The sequence below is a fragment of the Micropterus salmoides genome, unplaced genomic scaffold (assembly GCF_014851395.1).
Source record: "Micropterus salmoides isolate LMB-PRFRI ecotype aquatic unplaced genomic scaffold, ASM1485139v1 Ms_hic_scaffold_2003, whole genome shotgun sequence".
NCBI lineage: Eukaryota > Metazoa > Chordata > Actinopteri > Centrarchiformes > Centrarchidae > Micropterus > Micropterus salmoides.
In genome coordinates, this window is record NW_024041156.1 from 13640 (window position 1) to 40060 (window position 26421).

A 26421-nucleotide genomic window follows, 5' to 3' on the forward strand; every position below is an offset into this window, starting at 1 on the left:
ATTGTCACTGGAATTATGTTCAGGGTGTCAGCACAGTCAACTCAACTCACTGCCCTTTTGACAAGCTGTGTGAGAGTTTTTCTGCCACCACTCCCTCATCAACAACTTCTTCATCTCCTACAATTAATGTCATAGTCTTTAGGTAAGACAAGTAACATGCAAGTATAAATTAATGAATACGAAGTTTTTTTATAGTTTTTCAGACCAAATTTATATTATATGTCGTATGCATAGTGGTACAGTATGTTGTTAGTTTGGTATAATTACTTTTTAATATAGTTGCTTTAATAAATAATACCCACCCCACAGGTAAAAAGATTTCAACCCAAAGGTTGCTATGTACCAACATATCTTTTAGTAATGGCAAATGCTAATTTCTCTCCAAATACTAATGTATTTTATAAAAGAGTTCATGTTTAAGATTAAAAAAAACACACAAGAAAAAGCAATACAAACATAGTGTTAATTCCATACTACTGTATACCAGATCATTAACTATGGGCAACAAACATTTATGGTACCTCAGTTTAGTAACCATACCACTGAACAATTACTGTTGACCAATATTGATTTCAACCAGTCAGCTTTCTGCTGGTCCTATGAATGCTTTTTTACAAAAGGGTTATACACAACATTGTGTATAATATGAAATATTCCGGTTGCCACAGATAAACGTACAGTTTAAAACATCACAATAACACTGCAATGACAAAACCTCCAGTGTTAAAAATGATGTGCATTGCAATGTAGCAGCAACCACACCTAAAGTAAACAAGTTAAAAGCCAAGCAAACACACCCAGTCACAACGTAACATTTCACAATCACCAGAGCATTTGTGGAGTGCATTAATTCCATCTTGTGCAACCTCTACAATATGATCCTCATTGTGTGGATAGATATCAGATATAGAATAACATCTCTAAAATAAGTGAGGTGTTTGAGTCTGAAATGCACAAGTACAAAATCCAAACATTGTGGTCTATCTAAGAACAACTTTGCTGATAAAAAAAAAAAAAAATCCTAGTTCAGCTGTACCCTTTAAAGCTCTATCTTTTTTTCTTGAATTGTCTGGTGACAGATGCCTCCCAAGGTCTTGAACTTTGGCCCCAAATCATTCAGAAACTTCAAATCATCTCCCAGGTTGCTGAGTGACATCTGATCCAGTGACAGGCATTCGCTTTCCTGTCCCTCGTAGGCATACTCGTGGGGTTGGTACACTGGGTGCTCTACATGGTTTCCATTAATCATGTACAGTTTCTGTGGGAGGAGTTTTGAGGAGTCAAAAAAGGATTTCTGGGTAGTTTTGTCAAAAACTGGTCAGACCAAAATATATCTAAAAAACATTCAGTCTGCATGTATGATGTTATATTCATGGCACTTGACTACTTATTTCATTGCTCAAAGCAGAAACAGATAACCAAGATTTTATTTTTATCTGTGTTATGTACAGTATATTAGCATTCGGCCTGTACTGGGCTGTGCAGCGATTACAGTTTACTGAGTAAAATGGCTCCTGTTTAGATAGAGCTTTTATCTAAAGCCCTTTACAATTTACTGATTCACACATTTGATAGCAGCCAGCTACCATAGAACCTGCTGTTCTGACCATCTGGAGCAATTTGGGGTTCAGCCCAAGGATACTTCAGCGTGTCCCAGTAAAGTCAAGTGTCTTACGGTGGCATTCACATAGCACGCCCTATGTAAATCTGTGAGATGTGAGACAAGCTCTCTTACCCTGTCAATGTGATCTGCAATGTTTTGATTTGACAGCAGGCTGAAAGAGCGTTGGTACGTTGATGATCGTCCCTGTTCACAGAGAGGAGGATTGTGAGCACTCAAAGCCAAAATATAACGTATGGGCTCCCCACTGCTTAATTAACACACTGTATATGCAATAGGAAGTATATATAGTGCAGTCAAAGAGGTTTATATTTTACATAATTATTAAAAAAGACTAATTCAATGAAGAGCAATACTTACCTTGTAGGTGTTGTTCCTGTTTGTAGTCCAGGTAGAGTACTGAAATTCAGGAAATAAACAGATTCAGTCTTAACAACTCTCACTCTCTCACTCTTTTCTTCTTTTTACTGGAACCAGATAGCACTTGCTAGAATTATTTTTAAATAAATGAAAATGTTTGATGAAAATTGCCTCAGGATTCATTTCAGTAATAACAATAAAATACCTGGGTTATATTTTTTCATTGGTGAGAAAGACCGCTTTTTTATCTGTCTTTCAGTGAAGTGATTTCAGGACATCAGCCCTGAATCCAGATCTGTCCCAAAAGCTAATTATTTCAATAAAACCACTACAGTAGACAGACAGAAGCAAAAAGACTACCACACAAACAATGGGTCCAGAAAACAAACCCCTGCTTATACTAGAATGTGCCTTTGTGCAACATAGACTGTAGAAAATGATTACACATGTAGCATTAAAAAACAAGTTGGGGCATCCCCTTGTGGATTTAAGCTGGTATTGTACAGATTATCTATAAAACACACCAACAGAGCAATTGATCTCACAGATGCTAAGTTACATTATTAGATATAGATATTGTCATCACAGCTGTTGTTACTCACTATGCTTTGCCCTCCGTAGCTTCTGAGACTGTTTCTTTGACGCTGCATGCCCAGTGAGTTCATGTTGGAGTTGATCTGTAGAGGATATACAGTCAGGTTAAATCAGGGTGGAAGCGTAGCAAAGGACAGCAAGAGGCCTTGCCTGGTACTAGCTACAGATTTTTAGGTCAAATCTGCTAAAACAGATGAACACTGTTTATTCTTAGTTAATTTATTGTTTGAAAATCATCATTTGAACAAGTCCCACTGCTGTAAACGGTGCAACTATTTCTCTGAATCATTGTAATTCATTGTCTTAAATTGCAAACACACAATGGAGACCATTTAAAGACCTGTTACTCACCATGGTGGGCCCTGAGTTGTTGTACATATCCACGATCTGGGTCATTACTGGGGCCACCTTAAACATATATTTGAGCAAAGCAAATTAATGAAGTAACCTTAGAAACAGAGCCCAGTAAAAATGGCTTTGTATTTTTGTCTATGGCATTTAAGCGCATCATTCAGTGTTTGAACAGCAGCCACAAGATCAGTTCTTGGAAAATAAAACTTCTGGGGTAAAAAACAGATCACGTTCACTCAATTCCTTAAAGTTATACAGTGGGTACGGAAAGTATTCAGACCCCTTTAAATTTTTCACTCTTTGTTTCATTGCAGCCATTTTCCAAAAATCAAAAAAGTTCATTTTATTTCTCAGTAATGTACACTCAGCACCCCATCTTGACAGAAAAAAACAGAAATGTAGAAATTTTTGCAAATTTATTAAAAAAGAAAAACTGAAATATCACATGGTCATAAGTATTCAGACCCTTTGCTCAGTATTTAGTAGAAGCACCCTTTTGATCTAATACAGCCATGAGTCGTTTTGGGAAAGATGCAACAAGTTTTTCACATCTGGATTTGGGTATCCTCTGCCATTCCTCCTTGCAGATCCTCTCCAGTTCTGTCAGGTTGGATGGTAAACGTTGGTGGACAGCCATTTTCAGGTCTCTCCAGAGATGCTCAATTGGGTTTAAGTCAGGGCTCTGGCTGGGCCATTCAAGAACAGCCACGGAGTTGTTGTGAAGCCACTCCTTCGTTATTTTAGCGGTGTGCTTAGGGTCATTGTCTTGTTGGAAGGTGAACCTTCGGCCCAGTCTGAGGTCCAGAGCACTCTGGAAAAGGTTTTCGTCCAGGATATCCCTGTACTTGGCCGCATTCATCTTTCCCTCGATTGCAACCAGTCGTCCTGTCCCTGCAGCTGAAAAACACCCCCACAGCATGATGCTGCCACCACCATGCTTCACTGTTGAGACTGTATTGGACAGGTGATGAGCAGTGCCTGGTTTTCTCCACACATACCGCTTAGAATTAAGGCCAAAAAGTTCTATCTTGGTCTCATCAGACCAGAGGATCTTATTTATCACCATCTTGGAGTCCTTCAGGTGTTTTTTTAGCAAACTCCATGCGGGCTTTCATGTGTCTTGCACTGAGGAGAGGCTTCCGTCGGGCCACTCTGCCATAAAGCCCCGACTGGTGGATTGCTGCAGTGATGGTTGACTTACTACAACTTTCTCCCATCTCCCGACTGCATCTCTGGAGCTCAGCCACAGTGACCTTTGGGTTCTTCTTTACCTCTCTCACCAAGGCTCTTCTCCCCCGATAGCTCAGTTTGGCCGGACGGCCAGCTCTAGGAAGGGTTCTGGTCGTCTCAAACGTCTTCCATTTGAGGATTATGGAGGCCACTGTGCTCTTAGGAACCTTAAGTGCAGCAGAAATTTTTTTGTAACCTTGGCCAGATCTGTGCCTTGCCACAATTCTGTCTCTGAGCTCTTCAGGCAGTTCCTTCGACCTCATGATTCTCATTTGCTCTGACATGCACTGTGAGCTGTAAGGTCTTATATAGACAGGTGTGTGGCTTTCCTAATCAAGTCCAATCAGTATAATCAAACACAGCTGGACTCAAATGAAGGTGTAGAACCATCTCAAGGATGATCAGAAGAAATAGACAGCACCTGAGTTAAATATGAGTGTCACGGCAAAGGGTCTGAATACTTATGACCATGTGATATTTCAGTTTTTCTTTTTTAATAAATTTGCAAAAATTTCTACATTTCTGTTTTTTTTCTGTCAAGATGGGGTGCTGAGTGTACATTACTGAGAAATAAAATGAACTTTTTTGATTTTTGGAAAATGGCTGCAATGAAACAAAGAGTGAAAAATTTAAAGGGGTCTGAATACTTTCCGTACCCACTGTACATCTGCTCGTGTACCACAAATCTCAAATCTCACATTCACATACTACAATACTCCAATGCTTCACAGTTATCTGCAGTAAATGTGATCAGTGCATCCAAAAGAGAAAAAGCTGTCCCTCTCTGTGGGTATTCCAGGCAGTCCAAGATGTCTTCTTTGTATCGTGTCATGCCACATGCTAAAGTTCCTCCTGTAAGGTATTTGTTACTCAGTGCTGTACAAACCTTTTAATTTAATGCATTAATGTATCTCCAGCATACATTATGTACACTCTTACGTCACATACCTGTCTTATCTGTCATCACTTCAGGTAGATAGACCAAAGAAAGTAACATTGTTCATTGTAGCTGTTTAAGACTGGCCATTTTCTTTATGTAACGCCTTTGGTTTATCTACTGAGGCCTTTCGACACACCTTGAACTTGTGGCAGCACTTACACACCTAAGTCAGGTCTGTGAAAAAAGGTCTGTGAAAAAAGTCAACCACAAAAAGGGGAATGAGAGGCTGAGGAGGGAGAGGAAGAGTACCTTCATGGTGCCCTTTTTCAGGCCGTCTGTCACAGCCACACTGTTTGTAGGCGTTAGGAGCAGAGTTGGTTCAGCCTGGCAGAGAAGAGAGAAACAATAAATAATATGATAAGGTACCCAAAAAATTGGTAAGACAGTGTGATTGGTGGAGTAATATAGCATAATGTCTTACTCCCTCTAATTTGCACACACATAACACAACCTACACACCTTGCATTCGGAGGCCCCTGCTTCTTGGTTATACTTGATGAGTGTCTGGCTGCCCTCATCCTCCACCATGGGAATGTGCTCTTTCCCTCCACACTCACACATAAAGAGCAGTAGCAATACTGCAGACATGCATCAAAATAACACTGAGAACAGAGTGTGCACTTTGTGTTTTCAACAATCTTCCTCATAATTAAAAATTCCAAAATACAACTTAATTTCCTCAGAGAAGTTGATTTACATCTAAATGACTTGATACAAAGACACTTTGACGGTCACTGCAGGTTTATCGAGCATGAATTTTATGGTTTTATTAATTCTTCCAATGATTGCCATACTCACACAAAAATAAGAGGAGTCCGGCAAAGATCAGTCCAATGCCAGGTACCCCAAGGCGGGATGACAACGGCTTTTTGCTAAGGCAAACGTCCCCCTTTCCACAATCACACACCATCACTACCAGAGTTTCACGTCCAATCATGTTCTGTTGGTCCTGAATCTCCAGGGGCACTGAGTAGTTACCATAAGGTAGTGAATTCTGGCTAATAAGCCCACCTTCTTCACCTGGTGAAGGACGAAAAGAGAGGTGTGTAGATATACTTGAATTGGAACAATTTAGTTTTTTTAGTAAATAGGTTTACAGATATGTACTAACCATAGGCTGGGTCTAGTTTCCATTGCTGTTTCAGAGTTTTGTCATCACCTCCCAGGGAGAAGACAAAGGGTCCACTAAAGGGATGGATGTCTAAGTCCTTGACTGGCACCATGACCTTGTTAACCTTGTTTCCACACATAATGGTGCGATTATTGACCAGCTTAGGTAAGTTGTCATTGATATCTCCAATGTGGATCAGGACAGTGCATGTACCTGTGGCTGGAGGCTCACCTTGGTAACCACGCAAATAAAATAAAAACACTTTATTAACCTAGGCATTTAGTTTACTAGTGGACCATATCATACAGCTTGTGTTTGTTAATATACAGCAGAGCTCCTTCATACCATCATCCGTGGCACCAATGATGACTGTGTAAATACTGTCCTTAACATAGGGAGACTCTCTGTCCATCTTCTTAGCTGATGTGATTTGTCCTGTTTTGTTATTAATGGCCACCCAGCCAGCTGGATCTTTTAACAATGTATACCTAATCACAGGAGGAGAAATGGAAGTAGAGCAGAACATAATAAGTGAACACAGTGAATTGCAGCTGCTGAAAACCAAATGTGTAGCTACAATTAAAAAAATTACCCCAGTGACAATTTCAAACCTAAGGTCATGTGGGTGGCAAGACTGTGAAAGGTTGTATGCACTTATACGTTTGTGTGCAACTTCTAGACTGGCATTTAAAATGTCGAGTATTACTATTAACACACAAAAGCAGGAACTGACAGAGGTGCTACATAATTATAATTAGATGAAGTAAGTTTTATTTTATACAGTATGCCAGATTATCAGGTAATTTCCCATAATTTCCTGTATTCACAATTACGGCCTGAACAATGCATTGGCAGGTTGGTTAGGTTATTAAGCATATATCCATATGGCTATCTGCCGGCCTAAACTAAACTTACAGTACAGAAATGCCAACGATATGTCTTTGTAATTTGGAAACAGTGTAAATTTATTTTTAAAAAGTCAGGTTATGGTGTGTGTTTATGTTAAAAAGCAAACATTGAGATTTTTTTTAACTCTCATTTTCCAGAAAAATCAAGTATAAACTGGGCTCTATTCACAGTACACAGATTATTAATTCAGTATGTAGTCACCAACCTGATGTTGTTATTCTCGACATCATGGACCTCTGGAGTGAACAGCACCTTTCCTGGCTCCTCCTCTTCCTTCTGGTACACATCTTCTGTTTTTCTCTTAAACTCAGGTGGGTCATTGACATCAACCACTTTCATTGTGATGTTGACTGAATCTGGTTGCGGAAGTGTGGATGTACCAATAGATTTATCTTTACAAACAAATAAGGGTTCCTCATTCTCTACCCCGATCTGCAGTTTGGTCAAAGTTGTCTTCTCAAAATCCTTCCCCTGGAAGAAAAAAAACAAGGTCAGTACTAGTGCAACTGCCATTAATGATAAAAGATAAACTTTGTTGGATTTCAGCTTGGCCCACTGTAAATCAACGAAGATTTACAGAATTACCTTGATGACACTCAGAATACCCTCATTAGTGTTGGGGTCAGTTTCAATTTTGTAGTTTCCTTCCTCATTCCCACTAATAAAGAAGTATTTTGCACGCCAGCCAGGGGTTTTAGGAGTGTCTTTGTCCTCTACCGCAACTCTCAAAACATCGTTGATGACGGCCGATTCTGCCACTTCACCTTGGTACTGGACGGGCAGAACAGTATCTTCAACATCAAACATCATTTTAAAAATCGACTTAATAATAATAATTTAAAAAATATATTATTATTATTATTATTATTATTATTATTATACATGCCTTTCCCTCCTTGAATGTTGGAAGATGAGTGTTTGTGTCAATAATATTGAGAATAACAACAGCAGTGGATGTAAGGGACGGTGTTCCAGCATCTTTGGCTTGAACAGTAACTTCATACTTCTTTTCTTTCTGAAATATATAAAATATGGTATTTTAGATATTGTATTGACAAATCTGCGTGTTTGTTACCATGGACTGTATGGTACTGCCCACTGTTGTGAGTACTCACATCATAGTCAAAACATCCTTTAAAGGTGAGTTGGTGCACATTGGCACTGATCATCTTCAAACCAATCTTAGGCTCTTGAGGGATCTGTTTAATCACACTGACAGTGATTTCAGAGTTAGATGTGTTCCTCTTATCTCTGTCTGTGACCAGCAGCTGCACTGGCAAGTATCCTACAAGAAGAAACAAAGAGGAGCGAACATGTTGTAGAAAAGTAGGAAGTGGGCAATGGGAGAAAAAGTAGTATGAATGGAGAGAGGATGAAGGAGGCAGCCCAGGTTTGATTAATATTTTCTCACATATTTATTTAACCCCCTACTTCATAAGAAGTCCTCTATAGACGTATGCTTGTTTATTGTGTTAATTTACTTTACTTTGACGTGTCATACTCAGTGACTGCAGGCAGAAAATATGCTCATAGTACTCTTATGAGTCATTTGCGCAACTGTATACTCACCCTCTGGAATATTTTCCATCACATCTTCTTCATATCTGGATTTAGAAAATGTAGGTGGGTTGTCATTGACGTCCTTTATCTCTACATTAAAAGCCAGTTCCCTGTCTATATTCTTCTCTGTCTGTTTGTCCACGATATCAAACCTAATCTGTGGGTAAAATAATGGTTAAAATCTGTGTAAAGTGTATTTTATCATCAGAAGGATTGGTAAACCAGTATTAGCTCACCGTGAAAACTTCGTATTGCTCTCTGTCGACAGATTTAAGGGCAAAGACGGTTCCGTTTTGTTCATCCATTCGGAACACTCCCAGAGGCTCCTCATTCACACCCATTCCACTTATAACGTACTTGTGCGTTTGCCCCTGATAGTCCTTCATGTCATTAAACATCTAGTATCAAGACACACACCATTGAGCTGTTATTATTTGCATGCATTGCCCAGCCAAGATCTGCCTCACTGACCATTAATTTAATTTACAAAATAATGTCCTCACCTGCGAAATTTGTTTGGGGAATGGCCCTTTATCTTCCTCTTCTAGTTCAATTGTCGACAACACCCACCTTCTTTTGGAACGCACCAGAAGCTCCTGTTGAACCCAGAATGTTGATCATACATATAATGGTTATAATTTCTGCTGGAAACAAAACATTTTAGCAGGAATTCCAAACATGAAACAGTTACCCTCTTGACACGTCCGCTGCGGTCGCCATGGAGAGACTCTGCCAGGGCTGTTAATGCGACCTACAACAGAAAAACTGGATAGTGATACTTGTTTTTACCTTCACATTTCTGCGTTTAGTGTTTCTTCTAATCTGCATGTCTAGACTGTGGGAGGAAACCAGAGCAACCAACCAATTTCTCTCTGTATGAGGTCTTGATAAAATCAATCTAACAAGCTATTAATGAAATTTGAATGGAAACACATCTAACAAAACTTCAATTAATAGCAAGGCATGTGAGTCACTACACTTATTTTTAATCGTATGCCTTTATTAGAGGAGAGATGACAGATCAATACATATTTAACAGATACTTTTACTGACAGTGATATTCAAGTGTATCCCACAGCCTTCCTAAAACAGAACTTAATGGCCCATGGCCAAAAATTCAAAGATAGTTAGTAGGCCTATGTGAACCTTGAGTTAAAAATATTTTGATTGTTGTTGTTTAATTGGAAAGTGAATCAAGTTACATGAAAATGGGCATTCTTTACAGTTAAGACTTTAAAAAGAAAAAGAGAAAAAGGACAAAAGGCACACAACCCACCAAACCTCCACCCTGGCTTAGTTGAAATCACATACCTACGCACAGAAAAATATAAGAGAACTTAGTCTGGTAGGACCTGCAAGCCTGTAAAATATGATTGAAAAGGCTGCCAAATGTGAAAAAAACATGTCAGTGTTCCTCTCAATGTAAGAAGAAAAACATAGCAAGAAAAACATAACATCAGTGAGGCACTGTGAAACTGACGGAGGGTTTGGAGACTTCTACTGTAAAAGTATTAGACCTCTGGCAAGTAAAGATCTATGTCAAATTGATTTGACCTGACTCGTCTAAGATCCCAAGAAAAGCAATTAAGAGGCATGGGTGAAGATGTATTCCTATTATAGTTAAAATTATTTTGAAATAACCGGACCAAAAGTTGTATAACTGGGAACAGAGGAAACAGACATCTATCACACTTATTACATTTACCTGACACTTTTTTCCAAAGCAACCTACAATTGCTATATATGTCAGAGACTGTGCGCTTCTGGAGCAATGAGTGGTTCAGAGTCTTGTTCAGAGACACATTAGTGGATGTGTCACAGTGGGAATAGAACTCGCGTCTCCCACACCAAAGATATGTGTCTTATCCACTGCAACACCACTTCTTATTTACTTCTGGGAAAAGAACAGATTCTCAGTTCTCAGGGCAACATCAAGTCGCCTCATAATCAGACTGAAAGCAACTTGGTTTTCATTGGTTTTCACTTGAATGAAGAAAAAACGTGTTGTGATGTTGATGGCGATTCAGAGCTCTGCATCCAGAATATTCATCATGAACATGGCTTTCCCATCCCGTCTGTGACATCTATTTGCTAGCAGGCATATCACTAGAATAGGTGTGTATTAACAAATACCTTTGTGATTGGTGTGGGAACCAAATGAAATATTTGTTTGCAAAAACAGATAAATGCCATTCTTAAAATGAATAAACCCCTACATGTTTAATTGACATGCCCTTGAGTGCACAAAAAACATAATTTAAAAATAAAAAATAAAAACAGAGAACCCTTGCAAATGAACCCTTTAAGTTTACTGGAAAATGAAGTGTAACACCTAAACACCTAAATATCCAACTTAATTCATACAGGCACCGGGAGCAAATTATTAAGTACAAGTATTTAGGGATATTTTTTAAGAAATATCCCTTAGAGAAAGACATCTCTAGTTGCATTCAGTTGTTAAAACTGATTTTTTAAAAAGAACTGCCTTTCAGCCGGGGACGGTGGTGCAGTGTTTAGCACTGTCACCTCACAGCAAGTGAATGGTTGTTTGTCTATGTGTGGCCCTGCGATGGACTGGCGACCTGTCCAGGGTGCATCCCGCCTTTCGCCCAATGTCAGCTGCGATAGGCTCCAGCTCCCCCGCAACCCTGTACGCATGATATGCGGTTGACGATGGATGAATGCATGGAACTGCCTTTCAGCATAACCGCAAAAGATAGGACAGATGCAGTTGCAACTAACTCAATAACAGTAAACGTGTACATTATAACCCAATCAAATTCAACAACAACAACTCTGTTTAATATATGTGTCTTTGTTAAGTGTTGTTGTACTCCAATGCGTTTTAAGGAGCTCATGTTACCATGTCCACAACCTGTATTTCCATAGTGTAATTCCATAGAACTGGTTTCGCTTGATGAATTCATCCAACTGCTTTTAACCGATTGAAAATCAGTAACTGCATGTCGCATGTACTGTTTCTGTGCATGCTGACATTCTATGCCTTATTTTCAACTTTACAAGTAATCACAAACTAAACAACTCTTTAAAAACAAATACTTTGTGATAGATATAGCCAGTCATTCACTTGGTTTTTTGTGTTCACAGTTAACCAAAATGTTGCTTGTTTAAACAGCATGATGCCTTTTATATGAAATATATATAACTACAGATAATTCAGTATTTCATGCCTACCAAGAGGAAGAGGGCAATGGTCCTCATCTTGAGCCGCTCTGCTTGAAATCCTCGGTGTGAATACTCCAAAAGAGTCAAAGTCAGCTTGAAAATGAGTAGCGCTGAAGACAGCCCACAATGCCTGCAGGCAGCAGGTTGGCTGACTTTGCAGTTAACAGAGGGCTGTTTGTTTCATGTGTGCAGATATGTGTGAAGTCGCGATGTTAGATGTGGTGTTTATACATACAATTTGTGTGTAGGACAAAACCAGTTGGAGCTGTGCTTTGTGCACACTCATCTATGTATTTGTTTTTATATCTAAATATTTTGGGAGTGTATAAGTTAATACTGGGCTTCCTGCCTGCGGCTTGGCTCAGGTGTACACCCCTCCAACTCGATGGCTCAGGTTACCATGTCTTATTTATGTCTGACCTACATCACATGCAAATGTAGTTCAGTTTCATAGGCCCTGAAAGTATTAAAGTGACTGAAATGACAATTGAAACCCACTGGTGCAGTAATACTTCCCTCCCAGGCTAATTTAACCAGCTATCAGTCACAGAATATCTTGTCCTCTTCCACATGCACATTCTTATACACATATTGGATGTGGACAGCATTTGGTTTTAGATTTGTGTGTTTTCTTCTGTTGTTCTGTCTTAATGTCACATCACTTCAAACTGACATGGATGAGTCCAAGGATTAAATTACATGCAACAAAACTTTTTTTTTTTTTTAAATTTTGATTGGGTCCAGCTCGCCAAGCAATGTCAATTGGCAGATCTTTGAGGCTCTCCATCCATGTAATGTCTTTCATTGTGAGCAGGGAAGATGCCAGAGGTTATAAGTATAAGCTCCCATCAATTCAGAGGTTGGCAATTCCAAAGTACTTGAGTATGTATTAAAAGAGCAGACCCCTGAACCCTCATTGAAAAAAAAAAAATCCATCACCTTGTTTCAATGTCATGGTTTTATTTTCCATAAATAATGATAATTTATAATAATTATTTTCACTATTGATGAGTTATTTTCTGATTTTATTTAAAACTGAATCCACATTTGCATGCAGCTCATGCAGCTTCCCTGTTTTTGTTGGTTCATTTACATTTGTCAGTCTAATAAATGCTGTAAAATCATCAAAATGGGCAGATGGATTGTGTCCAAAGAAAAAAAACTGTCTTATACCCAGGCTAAGTTCCTCACCCAATTTCATTGGAATTTCTTTTTTAATAAGAGGGCAATTATATCTTTTTTATTGCAAGCTTTCCTATGAAGCTCCATGCTGACAGTGGTGTAAGTGTCTGAGTAAAGACTAAGAATATTTCTGTTTTGCAAAACATCACGAAGGAAGATTTATTTTTGCTACAAATATTGTACATTTTCATGTTCTTTACTGATCACTTCATATTTATATTCTGTTTATTTCACCCAGTTAAAATGAGACATGTAGAAACAGCCATGTGTCACAGAGGGTCATGGAGTGCAGTGTTTCCGGTCTCTCATGTTCTGAGATTATCTTGTTCTTCCGTCTTGTGTAAGGCAGATGCTAAACATCCAGATCTGCCCTGGGGCATGTTTTACAGTTTTACAGGTGGGGTTTAGGGCACAACATTCAGAGAAAGTATGCTTAAAATTATTCGTTTCTCATCAAAGTCCACTTCACACTCCTCACACTGATGCATATGCATTAATAAACTACTGTATTGTGATCTTAAAAACTAATCATCCCTTACGTATAATGTTCAAATCTGAATTCAGTAGAAGGATGTTCTAGTCTTGAAAAAAGAAATGCACACCCGCTCTTCTAGTCCGTGTCTTGAAAGTGTGGGAATATAATACAACTTTATTTCATATTAACTCAGCAGATGCTGTGAGGATAGAGAGACATAAAACTCTTGGCAAGAAAATGAAGAGGAGAGCTCCTCCCTGCTGATTTAGCCTCAGGGCAACGTAATATTTGTTTGTTTTGTCACGCAATGCCACTTACAGTTGGACATGTTTAGCCAGCAGACTAAAGTTTATTACGTTCTACTGAAGTAATTGTTTGATTCAGTAAAGCCAGAATGTGTTATAAGATTCGTTTCTCCTATGTGACATTTGTGATGTAAAAAGTGAGCTAGTTCACACTTTGTTTCTGTCATTTTGCACCTTCTTTTGAAGATCCAATGCTGATTCTGCTACCTGATACAGTACAAGTTTGTCTATTCTCATGATGACGATGACCTATTTGACTTCAGACTTATATATATCGGTGCTTCATGCAGAATTGACATTACAGGAACTGAAGCTTTACAATTACCACTGACGGCAACGTTGCCCTTCACGATTGCTCTAAAAGTTGCTCTGTGTATCATCAGCTTTACACTGATTTTCAGTTGCTTTGATAACTGAGTAAGATTGGAATCTGAAGACATGGGTTATTGAGATAATGAAAGCTTTAAGTAACCTGGGATTTATATTGACAGTATTGGAGCAAAAGGTTGAATATGCTTCTAGAAAGACTTTTGAGTAGTCCCAGGTATGCAATCTTGTAGTTCCCGAGGCACTGTAATTAAACTAATCAGGCTTAGAGGTGTTGGGCCAGACGGATTTGCTCCAGTTGTGGAAGCATATGAGTGGTTGGTCTTGGTTAGAGGAGGCAGAACACTAAAGGTCATTGGTAAAAGGAAAGTTAGCGACAGATTAACTTGAGGGAAACAAGGATTTCTCTGAAGGTTTAGGAGGGCTTTATGAACTTATTTCAGAGATTAACGTTCAGTCAGCACACCACAGCCAATTGTGTTTTTCAGTATACCTGGAACCTGTAGGCCATGCCACATTAAGCGCTAATTAGAGTTCATGGTGATGGGTTTTACCACATAATTCCTGTCGGACGTTGTTATTGCAGTAGAAGGAATGAGACATGGTGCATCCCAGACCTGTAGGCCTGTGGATGAAGTCAAGTCAAGTCAGTGGTCAGGTTGTAGAACATGCAAGTTGTGGCCTGCCCAGAGTACAGAGATCTCAGTATGCTCCCCACTGTGTTGATAATTGTTGAGTTAAAATCTCTGTGTCTGTGGGTCAAAGCAACTCACTAGTCTGTGATTAAGAGACTATGTGCAAGCTCTTTGCCAAGTGGAAGCTCAAGAGAAACATAATGTGTCATGGAGAGGATAAAAAGCAGCGTCTTGTTTGTCAGCAGGCAAACTATTCCACGAACTTTAGCATCTAAGCAAATGCTGAGAGTAAACAACACGTACACTTGTAAAACCAGAAGAACTGGAACACAGAGAGGAGAGGGATAACTGCCCATATTCATCCGTACTGCATATCCTTGTGACATTACATTAAAATGTTCCATGTGTGGAAATTATTTTTGCACTCTATCATACAAGTGAACTCAATGTTTGGCTTTATTTAAGTCTTAAAACAATAGGTGTGCTCCCAGATTAATGGTGCACTGAATCAGGCTTTGCTTGCTGTAATCATCCTTCATGTTCATACTGGCCCTGAAGACCCCCCCCCACCCCCCAAAGCGATTTCAATGTAAGTGATGATGTTGTTGAAACATGTGTGGGCCTTCTAAGTGGTATTACAAAACAGGCTGGGCCAGTGCTAGCCTGTTAGCATTTTTTTTTTCTTTCAGACGTTTCCTGTTTTTCTCAAGTTATTGGCATTTCAGGTAGGGTATATTGGATCTTCAAAAGTTGTCTGGTGTGAAGCTCCTTCATAACATCTAGAATAAACAGAAGTATTGATTACTGCAAGCACACATGTACATATGGACACGTGAGTATCGCTTTAAGAGTGACTTCAAAAAAACTTTATCTATACAGTCAGCAGACCTTCAAAGCATTGTAAATTATTTTGCCAACTGTTTGTTACATTTAATTATTTGCTACTCAGTTAGAAAGAGGTCTAGAAACAGCAGCAGAGAGGAAGGTGGTGTTGAGACATGCTCAGGACAATGCAGTATGAGAAAAACCCAAAGAGAAACCAATAGCAAGTGAGTGAAAGACAGACAACACAGGCAAACATACAGTAAATTGTAAATTGTAAAATAAACAGTTTTAACTTCTGTTTCATTTTTATTTCGTTCATAGTAAGATTTTCAAATGGGCAAGAGATACACACATAATGATTAACATTGTAAAAATGTTGTTTTGAAAGTAGGGGTATACCTGTAATGTTTACCAGCCACACCCTCAGAGACACACACCCACATAGTCACACTCCCGCAAACAGACACATATTATACAAAGAACATAAACAAAGACATATTTGTCAACTGAATCACTCACTCTCTACATGGTCATACATATCCAACTCTCAAATGACATCTCACATGGAGGAGAGAGTACAGGTGTTACCTGCATAGTTCAGTATTGTTGTAGTTTTACATAACTGAAAACATAAAGCAATCATTAACAAACAAAATGGCATGCATTTACAAACACAGTTCCATTGATGATACTGTAAATAGTTTGCACATTCAAACGGCAAAAAATTCATGATCATGTTGTCAAAAAGATAAAACTTTTGGTTTTGCTCACTGGATTTTCTGAAAACACAAAAGAAGATGCATGAGCCCCGCACTTAAACAACATATTTAATCCTTTGAACTCCTTTGTCCAGTCACATGACCCATTAAGCCATTCACTCAACAGCTATCAGTCTGAAGTCTTAAAGAATTTAATTGTCACTGCAAAGCTATTTTCACAATGTAGACAAAGAAGTAAAAGCATGCTCAGGGAACAAAAGGCTTAATAGCTCACTACACTTTTAATGTAATCTTCAATGAAGAGGAAAATCCAAGTTAGTTAGTTCAGGTCCGGTAAAAGTTAAAAAGCTTTGATTACTTTTTACAGATTGCCTTGGATTTCCCTTTTCTGTATTTTTGTCCATGTGTTCACTGAATATGACTTTACTCTATTTCTGTTGTTGTACTTGTGTTCTACCCAGAAAGTCTGTAAATCAAAGATGCTTTATAGCCTTCTTGTTTTACATGCGGTTCGGCACCTGCGCTTTCAAGACACAAAATGGGCATGAACGTTTCCCTTTGGCACTTGAACTGACAATAGTTTAATCTCAGCCAGAACAAGTTAGTGCATGGGAGCAGGATGAGTCATATCATTTGCATATGTGAAAGGAAACTTGGAATGTCGCCATTGCCATGAATTTCAACAAAGTTACTAGGAAAAATAGAGAAGAGGTTTATTCAGTGTATTCGGGAAAACATTCAAAAGACACAGGAAGTCACAGCCAGATCAACCATGCTAAGGTTTTTCCACAAAAGAAAGCAATGCAAAGTAGAGAGGCGGGGAGATGGAGAGCTCTCCGACTCCTTTTACCCTCTCTACTGAGAGAAAATTCAGTCTTTATGAAGATTTAGTTGCAAGGCATCTTTCCTCCTCTTCTTCCTCCTCTGTTTCTTCATCCCTGGTATGGGGAACAGAGGTCAGCAGCAGAGTGTCGGCATGGACTTCTTCATCATCTGACTGGATCACAGGTGTGTCGACTCCACCCCCGCTGGTATCACTGGAACCAGATGATGTGGAGGACATGCGAGACTTTGAGTCAACTTCATTTTGCCGTTTCAAAGGTGCATGCTCCCTGTAGACAACCTCTGCATCTTCATCCTCCTCTTCTTCTTCTTCATCCTCCCCCTCTGTAAGCAGAAGCTGTTTAGAATGTGTCTGCAGTTCACCTGTTCTAGCTGTTTCAGCATGGTGCACCACTGTTCACTATAAAAACAATATTTCCCTGTAGGAACATCTACATGGAAATGCAATTAAAGCTGCAGATTCAATTTAAAGACTGCTATTTACGCAAATGTGTTGGAAAATTTATTTCCCTAATAAAAGGTTGCAGAGCTGTTTTGTAGCTGACTCTGAGGTGTTCATCTGCAGTTTTGACAAACCACAAATTGTCAGTGGGGAAACCTGTAATGTTCAGCAGTCTGGGGATTTCTGAAATGGTGCAAACTTTAAAAGTCCTGAATCTGAAATAATAATCTTATACTTTCCGGACACTATAGCTAACATCACTGCAACAGCATGTCTTGGTGAACCAGAAAGTAAGCTGAATTTAATGCTAGCGCACACAGAAAACAGACAGCTAGAGGACTATGAGGAGATATTCACTGAATTTGACAAAAAGACCTGTATTAAAATCGCTTACCCAACCTTTAAGTGGCCTGCTTTTGTAAAATCTGCCAGTGAAAGGTGATTACAAGAATGGCTTGAAAAAGTACAGTTGCAGTGGGTCAATTGTAGCTCAGAGGCCATCAGTGCACCTGGTAGTGGAGATGCCAGCGCTTCCTCTTCTGTTCCTGAGCCTGAGTTTAGGAAAACGTCGAGGGCCTCCTGGTCAGAGATGTCCATCACGTCCATCTGCTCTAGGACGTCCACATTCACCTCCATAGAAGATATACTTCCCATGGGGGCTGCATATACAGGCAGAACAGCAGATATGATATAGATACACTCTGTTCATTTCAAATGCGATACATTTCATTTGAATGTTGACACTGTACTGTACATCACAGGGCCTATATTGATATATGATTTGCAGACAGATATAAAAGTTGAGTCAGCTTTTGAGTGAAACTGAATCATAGTTTGGTAAATGTTCAAGTCTGGTTTAATTATGTTAATAAATAGTGACAATTCAACACTGGCTATAAATGTATTTTAACCTGTAAAGAGTGTTGAATCAGATAATAAAAAAAATCCCAAACAAAAGTTGTTGCCACCGGGAATGGCACATAAGAAGAGACTTTCACTCACGTTTTCTGCAGTCGATCTGCAGGTGAGCTGAGGGCAGGTAGTTGTCCACATCATGCTGGTAGACCTCTTCAAAAAAGCGCTGTCTCTCCCTCAGCTTCAGGTGCTGGGCGGAATCATTGTCCAACACCCTCTGAGAGTTTTCTGTCTCCGCTGTCCACCAAAACAAGGCACATACCAAAAAAAATACATAATTATCATTCACTTCAACTGTCTTTTAATGCAGCACTGTATCTTAAATATTTTTGAAAAAAATCTAATTTATGTAGTATGCAGTTTGTGTTGGGCCGGAGGTGCTTGTTGCGGGTCATTCCTCATCCCTCTCTCCCCTCATTTCTTGTTGTGCCTACTGCTTCCTATCAATAAAGTCATACAATGTAAAAATGCTTAAGAAGAGATAATTGAGATAGAGATGTTTGTGGTTGCTTGGTACTGTTTGGCAACCTTAACTTAATGGATACAACTGTTTTAAAGCTGGCAACAGGTTAGGTAACAAGTCTATGCATTCTCTGAATGCCAGTGCGAAGAAGTGGAGATTCCCTGAGGCAGCAGCAGAGTAGAGCAAAGAAAAGCCCGGAAATGTGTCCCTTGTCAGCACATTTCTTGGGTCTCTGGGTCTTTGGTGACCTTTTAGTACAATACCTCACAAAAATAAGCCATTAAAATACATTTTCAAAGCTAGAAACACTAGCTCTCCTCAAGTAAAGTTATCACCTCAGCAGAGCCCTTGAGTACAATAAATAAATTATAGTTAGGCCCACATACAAGCCTAGTGGCTGTCCGGACCATGCATCTGTGATTCAAATGTTTATAGATCATTGATACAATAAAAAATTGGACCCATCAATTTGCTGGAGCTAGGCTAGACACATGGAACAAAGCGATTCGAAATGACCAATTCACAAACTCTCAATCTTGTGATTTGTACACTAACTCATTCACACTGTAATGTTACATGCATTCATTCTGTTCAAGTGTTTGTAGCACCTCCTGTAGGCCATTAAGTAAATGTCACCTGTTTGCGTCATTTTAGATGTGTGCGCTCTCATTGGCTGTTAATAGTCTGTTAATAGGCTGTTAATGTTAATAGTCACAATGATTGTAGTCACATGGTCAGTTCAGGCATTTCCCTGTAAACAAGCTAGAGAACAGCGTGCTTCAAGTCCTCACTTCATCTTGTTCCATCTGCCTGTGTTAACCTGGGAGAAGCTTCAACATCTTCAACACTTCAACAAAAACTTGACCACTTTGAGTGCTGTCTTCAATAAACGGACATACAAGTGCACAATGATAACCAACTGAAAGTAGCACTAGATGGCTTCAATCAGTCATGAGTCAGGAGTGTCATTGAAGCCATCTAGTGCTACTTTCAGTCAAGTTAATCAAGAGTGTTTAGCTATCTGGTGATGTGTGCCTCACTACGCGCTCAGGTGCCAGAATATACACTTCACTTTCCTAATGCAAGATAAATAGAAAATTAATGGCATAACAGTCAACGGTTCTCCATGGTGTCTCTACTGGTGGTGGTAGAAGTAGCAGCAGCACCTTTGCATTTCCTGACGTGTTTTTTAAATGTATTTAGTCTTTTACCATCTGACTGGTTGTGAAATTGTCGTTGTCCATAGACACATAGGACAATAAAGCACTGCCCACTTCCTTTCAGCACATATGTTAATGTTAGGGCTGTTCAGAAAGAGCAAGCCGGTATGGGTACAGCTGCGAGTGAATCAGGCAAGAAAGCACAATAATAATCTACTATGAACAATATAAATTATGTATTTTACATTATATAAATGATCTAACTTAGCTAACATTAATCACAATCCTTGCTGTGTCATCTACATATATCATTGCATAGGCCTAGCCCATCACTAGCAAAAATGCTCTAATATAGAGTCTCCCCTACAGGAAATTAACTAATTATCAAACTTGTGTTAGTAACCTGCTGTCATTTACAGTCAATGCATACTATTCATTGCAATATTTTCTTTACCCTTCTCGTTTGTCTTCATTTCTATTCCCACTTTACTTTTAGGCAAAGAAAAAGCTCTCATTATATTCTGATCTCTAGTAGTGATGATCAAAATACAGAAATGCAGTTTAAAAATAAATTTGACAACAAAGGAAGAGTTCTACTAATTGCATCACATTAGCTGTCTGACTAAGCAAAGGATTTGTTTACAACATTTTAGACTTTGGTTAATCTTTGGTTTTGATTGCAACAGTGCTCCCAAACCAATTCCACATTTTAACATTACTGTAAGTAAAGTATGTTGGGCCCTTGCAAATATCTGTGCACAGCATTTGCATGTTTGCAGATGTATCTAACTTATGGTACATACAGTATCCTTGATTCACAGGTGTTCTGATTTGCTTTCAGGGTGTTGGCATTGGTTTTAAGCGTAAAGGTTAGGGTAAGCATTTGTCAACATGTCCCTTACTCAAGTACCATCTTTCAGCTGCAGTTACTCTTTTATTGGAGACTCGTGCATGGGCAGAAGGTGTCCAAAAATGAGAAGTCAACAGTTGCAAACCTTGCAAATCTCTAAAAAGCCCCTAGATAGCAACATGTGATGCTACTGAGATTTTTTTTATTTCAGTGCGTGGCAATAAAGACATGTTATGTAAAATAAGAGAGCATCTGTCCTTAAGTCTACCTCCAGCATCGACCTTTGCCAGGCTGACCAGCTGTGGTTGTGTAACCGTGCTACATCCTACTCAGCACACATTGTGCCTTCTCCCACTGGACTCCATGAGCTGACACTTTGACTCATGTCACCAGTGTTTTAATGTTTGTGTGTGTGTGTGTGTGTGTGTGTGTATGAATGTAAGTGTAAGCATTTTCACATAAACTGTGTGCTTATGTGTTCATGCTTTTGTGTGCATGGATCTGTATGCATGCTACTTGCTTTATGCTCATTTTGTCACCCTGTGTGTATTATAATTGTATAATATTGTAAAAAGCTTTCGTGACTAACATTTTTGCATGATGCCAGCAGATGGATCCAGTAACACACAGTAACAACATTCACTTTACTTCATCTACAGACCTTTTGAGTGTGACTTTTTTCTCTTGTTTGAAAACAAACACATCTGTGTTATCCAGCCTCCCTCTTCAGACATCTCCATCTCTGGAGACCCAACAAATCAGTCTGCCAGTCACGCTTCCACAGCCTTGGAGGGGTGTGTGTCACTGTCATGCACTAACGACAGCCTTTTATTCTGTCATTCAAGCTGTCTGTGGAGGCAAGAATCCACTCTGTGGTTCACAGTTGCTCAAGTTGATATTTAAAAGAAGAAACTGGCAACACAGTCAATGATATAAAGCTTACAGTGACATGTAAATAGTGTGAATGTCCTCCTGACATGTTATTGCTGTGGGAACTCGTATTTCTGGTATCAGATAACCAAACCCTGAGCTACACTGGTGATGTTTCTGTATCATTTGTTATTTCTGAAACATTTAAAATCCTAAAAAAGAACTTAATTGCAACTTCATCATTTCCCAAGGTGATGTCACTGAATGCCTTAAATTATTTTAAGGAAAAACACTAATATTGGAGAAGCTAGAATTGTTTGCTTTAAAAATGACAAACAAGTAATAGATTATTCTTGCCACTTAATTTGATGTTTTTGATCGTTGCAGCTCTAGAAAAAAAAAACACAGTAATTTATTACCACACCATAAGCCCACACCCCAGCATGACAGCACATGGCAAAAAGAACAGCGCGATTAAGGGACATCCTCTTTAGAGAGACCAATGACCTCAACATGCCAAACTGCCAAAACATCCTGCCACCCTGTTGCCACCTGCCAGTGTCCATGATCATTCAGAATTCATTATTCTGCAGTAGGGGGAAGCTTGAGACAAATGAACCAGTTCTGGCTGTTACAGCAATGATGAGGCCTCTGATGATGATGATGAAACTACACAGCTTACGTAAGCTTCAATTTTGCCTGCTGGCCTTATGGGGGTCTCTTTCTCTCTCCCTCTCTGAGTATGTCTCCCTTTCTCTCTCTCTCTCTCTATATATATATTCACTACTAAAGTTGACATGGCCAGTGGACGTGCCCAACCCACGCAAGTGCTCAGCTGCATATCTCTATCCGTCTGCCCCTGTGTGGGAGAAAAACATGTATGTAAAAGATTGACTCATCAAGATAAAGTTTTCCACCACCCTGCTGTGGAAGACGTGTAGGAGGTCTCCATGCAAATTGGCTAAGGTTACATTACTACCATGCTCTGTGTGAGACCCAGATGGTGTTCATAGCCTCTGCGGGGGAATCCCTTGCTTTTGACAAGGGTTATTAACTGCCAGCGGTTCTTATATGGCTGTTCAAGTAAAGTACTTTTTCCACTTTCAAATCTTAAATCCAATGCTACCCACTCATTCAATATTTCCCTCTTTGCACTATTTCTATTGTTTACAATCTACTGAACACTTGTCTTGGTCATTGTTGCTTTTTAATATATATTTTTATATACACCTATTTTTCACCTACATGTATGTACAAAAGTGTGTTCTCTCTGGGAGCTTCAACTTCCTCTCATCGTCCAAAGACATGCAGGTACATTAATTGGTGACTCTAAATTACCCTTAGGTGTGAACGTGAGTATGTGGTTTTTTGTCTCAGCGTGTGTGTCTTTCCGGGACCCTGCATGGATAAGCGGTATAATGGATGGATGGATGGATGTGCATAATCATTTTATGTTTACTTTTACCTGTCTTTGTTCTGCTTTGTTCTGTGTGCAAGTACATTAGGAGCAACTTCAACCCAGATTCAGATTCCTTGTATGTGTACACATACTTGAAGCCTGATTCTTATTCTAATTTTTGGTCTTTACTTATATACAGGGTTAGGTGTCTCAGAGCCAGTCCAAAGAAAACTCATTGCAAGAAAATAAGCTATTGTTATGTAATGAATAAGAACAGCAAGTATGAACACTGACCTAGCACTGATTTAATAGTCCTGTGTTAAACGAGGCAACCCATTCAGTTCAGGCTGCTGCTTTACCCTTATCTAGGCTGCAAAATAGAGGTCACATGGAAAGGATTTGCTGTTGGGTCAAGGAACAGCGATCAGCTGTGATGGCTGACTGTTGCTTTGTTAGGGAAGTGTTAGCCTCAGGATATTAAGAGGCATAGTTTATTAAAAATAAAGAAGAAAATAAGAAAATAGGAGAGGAGAGGAGAAGTACCAGGCTTCAAATCACTCCCTACACTGATTTACCAGACGCATTGCATGTCTATGACTGCTTACAGTACACTAAAACACACCGTGGCTTTGTTACAAACACTGATGGACAGTAAAAACAATGCTATTTGAAAAGATAGCCAGAATTAATAATTCAGTATGACTGCGGTGTGCAAAAACTGGTTCTGGCAGTTTCTTACATCTAAAAGTCATTCTGCTGATGATTACCCTGGGACACAGTAGCAGTGTTGTTACCCTTACCTCTGCATAACAGGATCCAGGAATTATAACTTGAGTCTCAGTTCAGGGACCACCACTCCTTTCAAAGATGGAGCTTATGAAGGTGCAGTCTGAGAACTGAAGGCTTCTGCCCCTAATCTACGCCTCCTCGAGAAATGTGATTGTCAGAACAAATTCCCACCCTTATTGTGCACTAAGATCGTCACTAGCCTCCGAGCATATTTACTCTGTCTCCCATTCACTTCAGTTAAAGCTCCCAGAAGAATCACGTATCACAGTTGACCTTTGTTCAACTTTTTTCGGCAATAGAAACAGCAATCCATTATGCCGGAGAATGGTATGGAGAGGTCAAAAATTAACAGTGTGCCAGAGGCTGAAAAAGGACTGCCATATTGACCTGTTTTGACATGTTAATTTCTTAGATGCAATATAACATAATTCATTCTGAATTCTATGTCTCTTCCACCATAGATGCTCCTGCGCCTTTGTTCATCTCACGTCACTATTTGAAAAAAACGTGACAAGAGAAGTCTTCACGCTTGTCTAAGACATAAGGACAATTGTTAAGCTTTACAGTACTTGAGTAGCTGCCCTTTGGAATTCCATAACACATGATGACAGATGATTGACAGGACCTATGCTAACCCAGAAATTCCTGCTCCATTCAGACACACTGAACCATACTTACCTAGTGCTTACTGTTACATAATGCTGGTACAATCCTTCAACTGCACACCCTATAACACTGTACTACTACTATACTCCTACTGCCTTGTAGTGCATGTCTATGTAGCTTTTACTGCCTTGGTTGTGTGTATAAGCATGTAGGATGTCTGTGTTGGCTGAGTTTTTACAAAAGAAAGAAAGGAAGGAAGATAGAAAGTAAGAAGTTTGTCAAATAAAGCAGTATGTGGTGTTATGCAATATGAGCCTGCTGTGCATTATTCCTGGTATAAAGTAACTGTAGTGTCAGTGATTTGAGGCAAAGGGCTTTACCAGCTCTGCTTGCCTCAGCTAAGCCTCATACTGACAAATACAAGGGTGCAGTGACACCATGCATTTTTTGTGCCTTTGCTGTGTCAAGGCAAACACACACTGAATAGAAAAAAATTCTATGGCTTTAATACTGCAAGAAAACCTTTCTTTTCCCCCTGTTTCTTTATCCTCTTTGTAGTCCACATTTTCTCAGCCACCCTGATTCTTTCTGCTCCAGGCATTTTCACTCATGCATCGCTGTTTATCAGATATGTCAGCAATCCTTTATGTCTAGAAATTTAACACTAGATGTTGATGAAATATGTCTGAGTGTGTGTGTGTGTGTGTGTGTGTGTTTGTGTGTGTATTTGTGTGTGTGTTTGTGTGTGTGTGTGTGTGTGGGGGGGGGGGGGGGGTCAGAGGGAGTGCAGGTGGGTGGTCCAGGGCCACAGGTGACAGTTCAGCTGAAGCACATGTTTTCTTCATCCTTCTGATTATTCCATTGTCTAATCCTTTTGTCATTTCCTCTGCTCTGCTCCTGATAATCCACACTGCTAATCTTGAATTGCCATTCATATATGACAAATTACACATATATCTATCGGGTTGTTTTATTTTGCCACAGCATGCAATGTGCATTTGTTCCTCTCTGTTGTCTTCTTTCTGGCTACCTTATTAGCTTCTTTTCTATGATGAAAACATTCAACTCTGAATACATGCATCGTTAGCCTCTCTGTGTCATTGCTACACAGTAATGTTACAGTCATACATCAAGAGTCCTGAGAACTGTACTGGAAGCAGGGAACAAATGTTCCTATTGAACCAAACAGTCACATGGTGAAGCATTCAATTCCCTTGTGGCAAGTGGAATGAAATCCCATGATTGTCTTTCTGTCTTCAGTGAAGAGAGACCACGTGTCTGTGTGCAATAGAGAGAGAGCTAGTAAGGCAGTTGCACTGCATGGCCAGTCACTTTTGACAGCACATCTATCTTAAACTCCCCCCCTCCTCTCCTGCAGCTCCTAATTCCCCCCGGGAACCGATGATGGTGTCACCCAGCTCTCAGCGGTATACAGTCAGATCATTTTTTGGTACTACTGCTGTTATTTACTGAGCCAATCGCTCTCCGCTGATGGCTTTATAGCCACAGCAGTCCATAAAGCATAAATCATTTATGAGTGAGATCACTGCACCACAGCAGTCACCTCCCCCGCCATGCTTCCCAACACACCCTCTCCACCCACATACAGATATCCATAAACACACAGCCTAGTAATAGACAGTAAATCTTGACTGGTCATTTATATCCCCCCCGTCTTCCCACAATACCCACCATCATCATCGCCATACCACAGGAAGCTCTACCTGAAGCCTAGAGCAACAAATACTTTACAT

At 39.5% G+C, this 26421-nt stretch overlaps 2 protein-coding genes across 3 annotated transcripts; both read right to left on the reverse strand.

Moving 5' to 3' along the window:
• Nucleotides 1-604: 604 nt before the first annotated feature.
• Nucleotides 605-12050, reverse strand: LOC119915236 (cadherin-like protein 26). 2 transcript variants are annotated; one of them, XM_038734775.1, is made up of 20 exons: nucleotides 11872-11928; nucleotides 9953-9987; nucleotides 9368-9427; nucleotides 9180-9272; nucleotides 8913-9074; nucleotides 8686-8833; nucleotides 8232-8401; nucleotides 8003-8131; nucleotides 7702-7887; nucleotides 7322-7587; nucleotides 6553-6695; nucleotides 6208-6438; nucleotides 5895-6116; nucleotides 5556-5674; nucleotides 5346-5420; nucleotides 2927-2983; nucleotides 2584-2658; nucleotides 1982-2020; nucleotides 1736-1807; nucleotides 605-1258 (listed from the first exon to the last, which is right to left on the reverse strand). In XM_038734775.1, exons 5-20 carry the CDS (start codon nucleotides 9072-9074, stop codon nucleotides 1040-1042), a joined length of 2313 nt encoding a protein of 770 aa, XP_038590703.1. In that variant the 5' UTR covers nucleotides 9180-9272; nucleotides 9368-9427; nucleotides 9953-9987; nucleotides 11872-11928; the 3' UTR covers nucleotides 605-1039. The 2 variants fall into 2 exon arrangements, with proteins under 2 accessions (XP_038590703.1, XP_038590702.1); XM_038734774.1 differs by lacking the exon at nucleotides 9953-9987 and having other exon boundaries at nucleotides 11872-12050.
• A 4829-nt stretch (nucleotides 12051-16879) lies between these two features.
• On the reverse strand, nucleotides 16880-19642 carry LOC119915235 (dysbindin-like). The gene is made up of 4 exons (XM_038734773.1): nucleotides 19630-19642; nucleotides 18618-18767; nucleotides 18125-18274; nucleotides 16880-17497 (listed from the first exon to the last, which is right to left on the reverse strand). The coding sequence occupies exons 1-4, from the start codon at nucleotides 19640-19642 to the stop codon at nucleotides 17208-17210; spliced, it is 603 nt and encodes a 200-aa protein (XP_038590701.1). The 3' UTR covers nucleotides 16880-17207.
• Nucleotides 19643-26421: the final 6779 nt, after the last annotated feature.

Bases quoted from the DNA above. Each gene is read 5' to 3' on its own strand.
- LOC119915236 (XM_038734774.1), bottom strand. From the start codon at position 11,898: ATGAGGACCATTGCCCTCTTCCTCTTG. The intron at 7,888-8,002 runs GCATGTATAATA...CTGCCCGTCCAG, and splicing joins CAACATTCAAGGAGGGAAAG to TACCAAGGTGAAGTGGCAGA. The intron at 2,659-2,926 runs GTGAGTAACAGG...TATCCTCTACAG, and splicing joins ACAACTCAGGGCCCACCATG to ATCAACTCCAACATGAACTC.
- LOC119915235 (XM_038734773.1), bottom strand. The intron at 18,275-18,617 runs GTGAGTGAAAGT...CTGTATATGCAG, and splicing joins GCAGATCGACTGCAGAAAAC to CCCCCATGGGAAGTATATCT. The intron at 17,498-18,124 runs GTGCACTGATGG...TTCTGCTTACAG, and splicing joins GCTGGCATCTCCACTACCAG to AGGGGGAGGATGAAGAAGAA.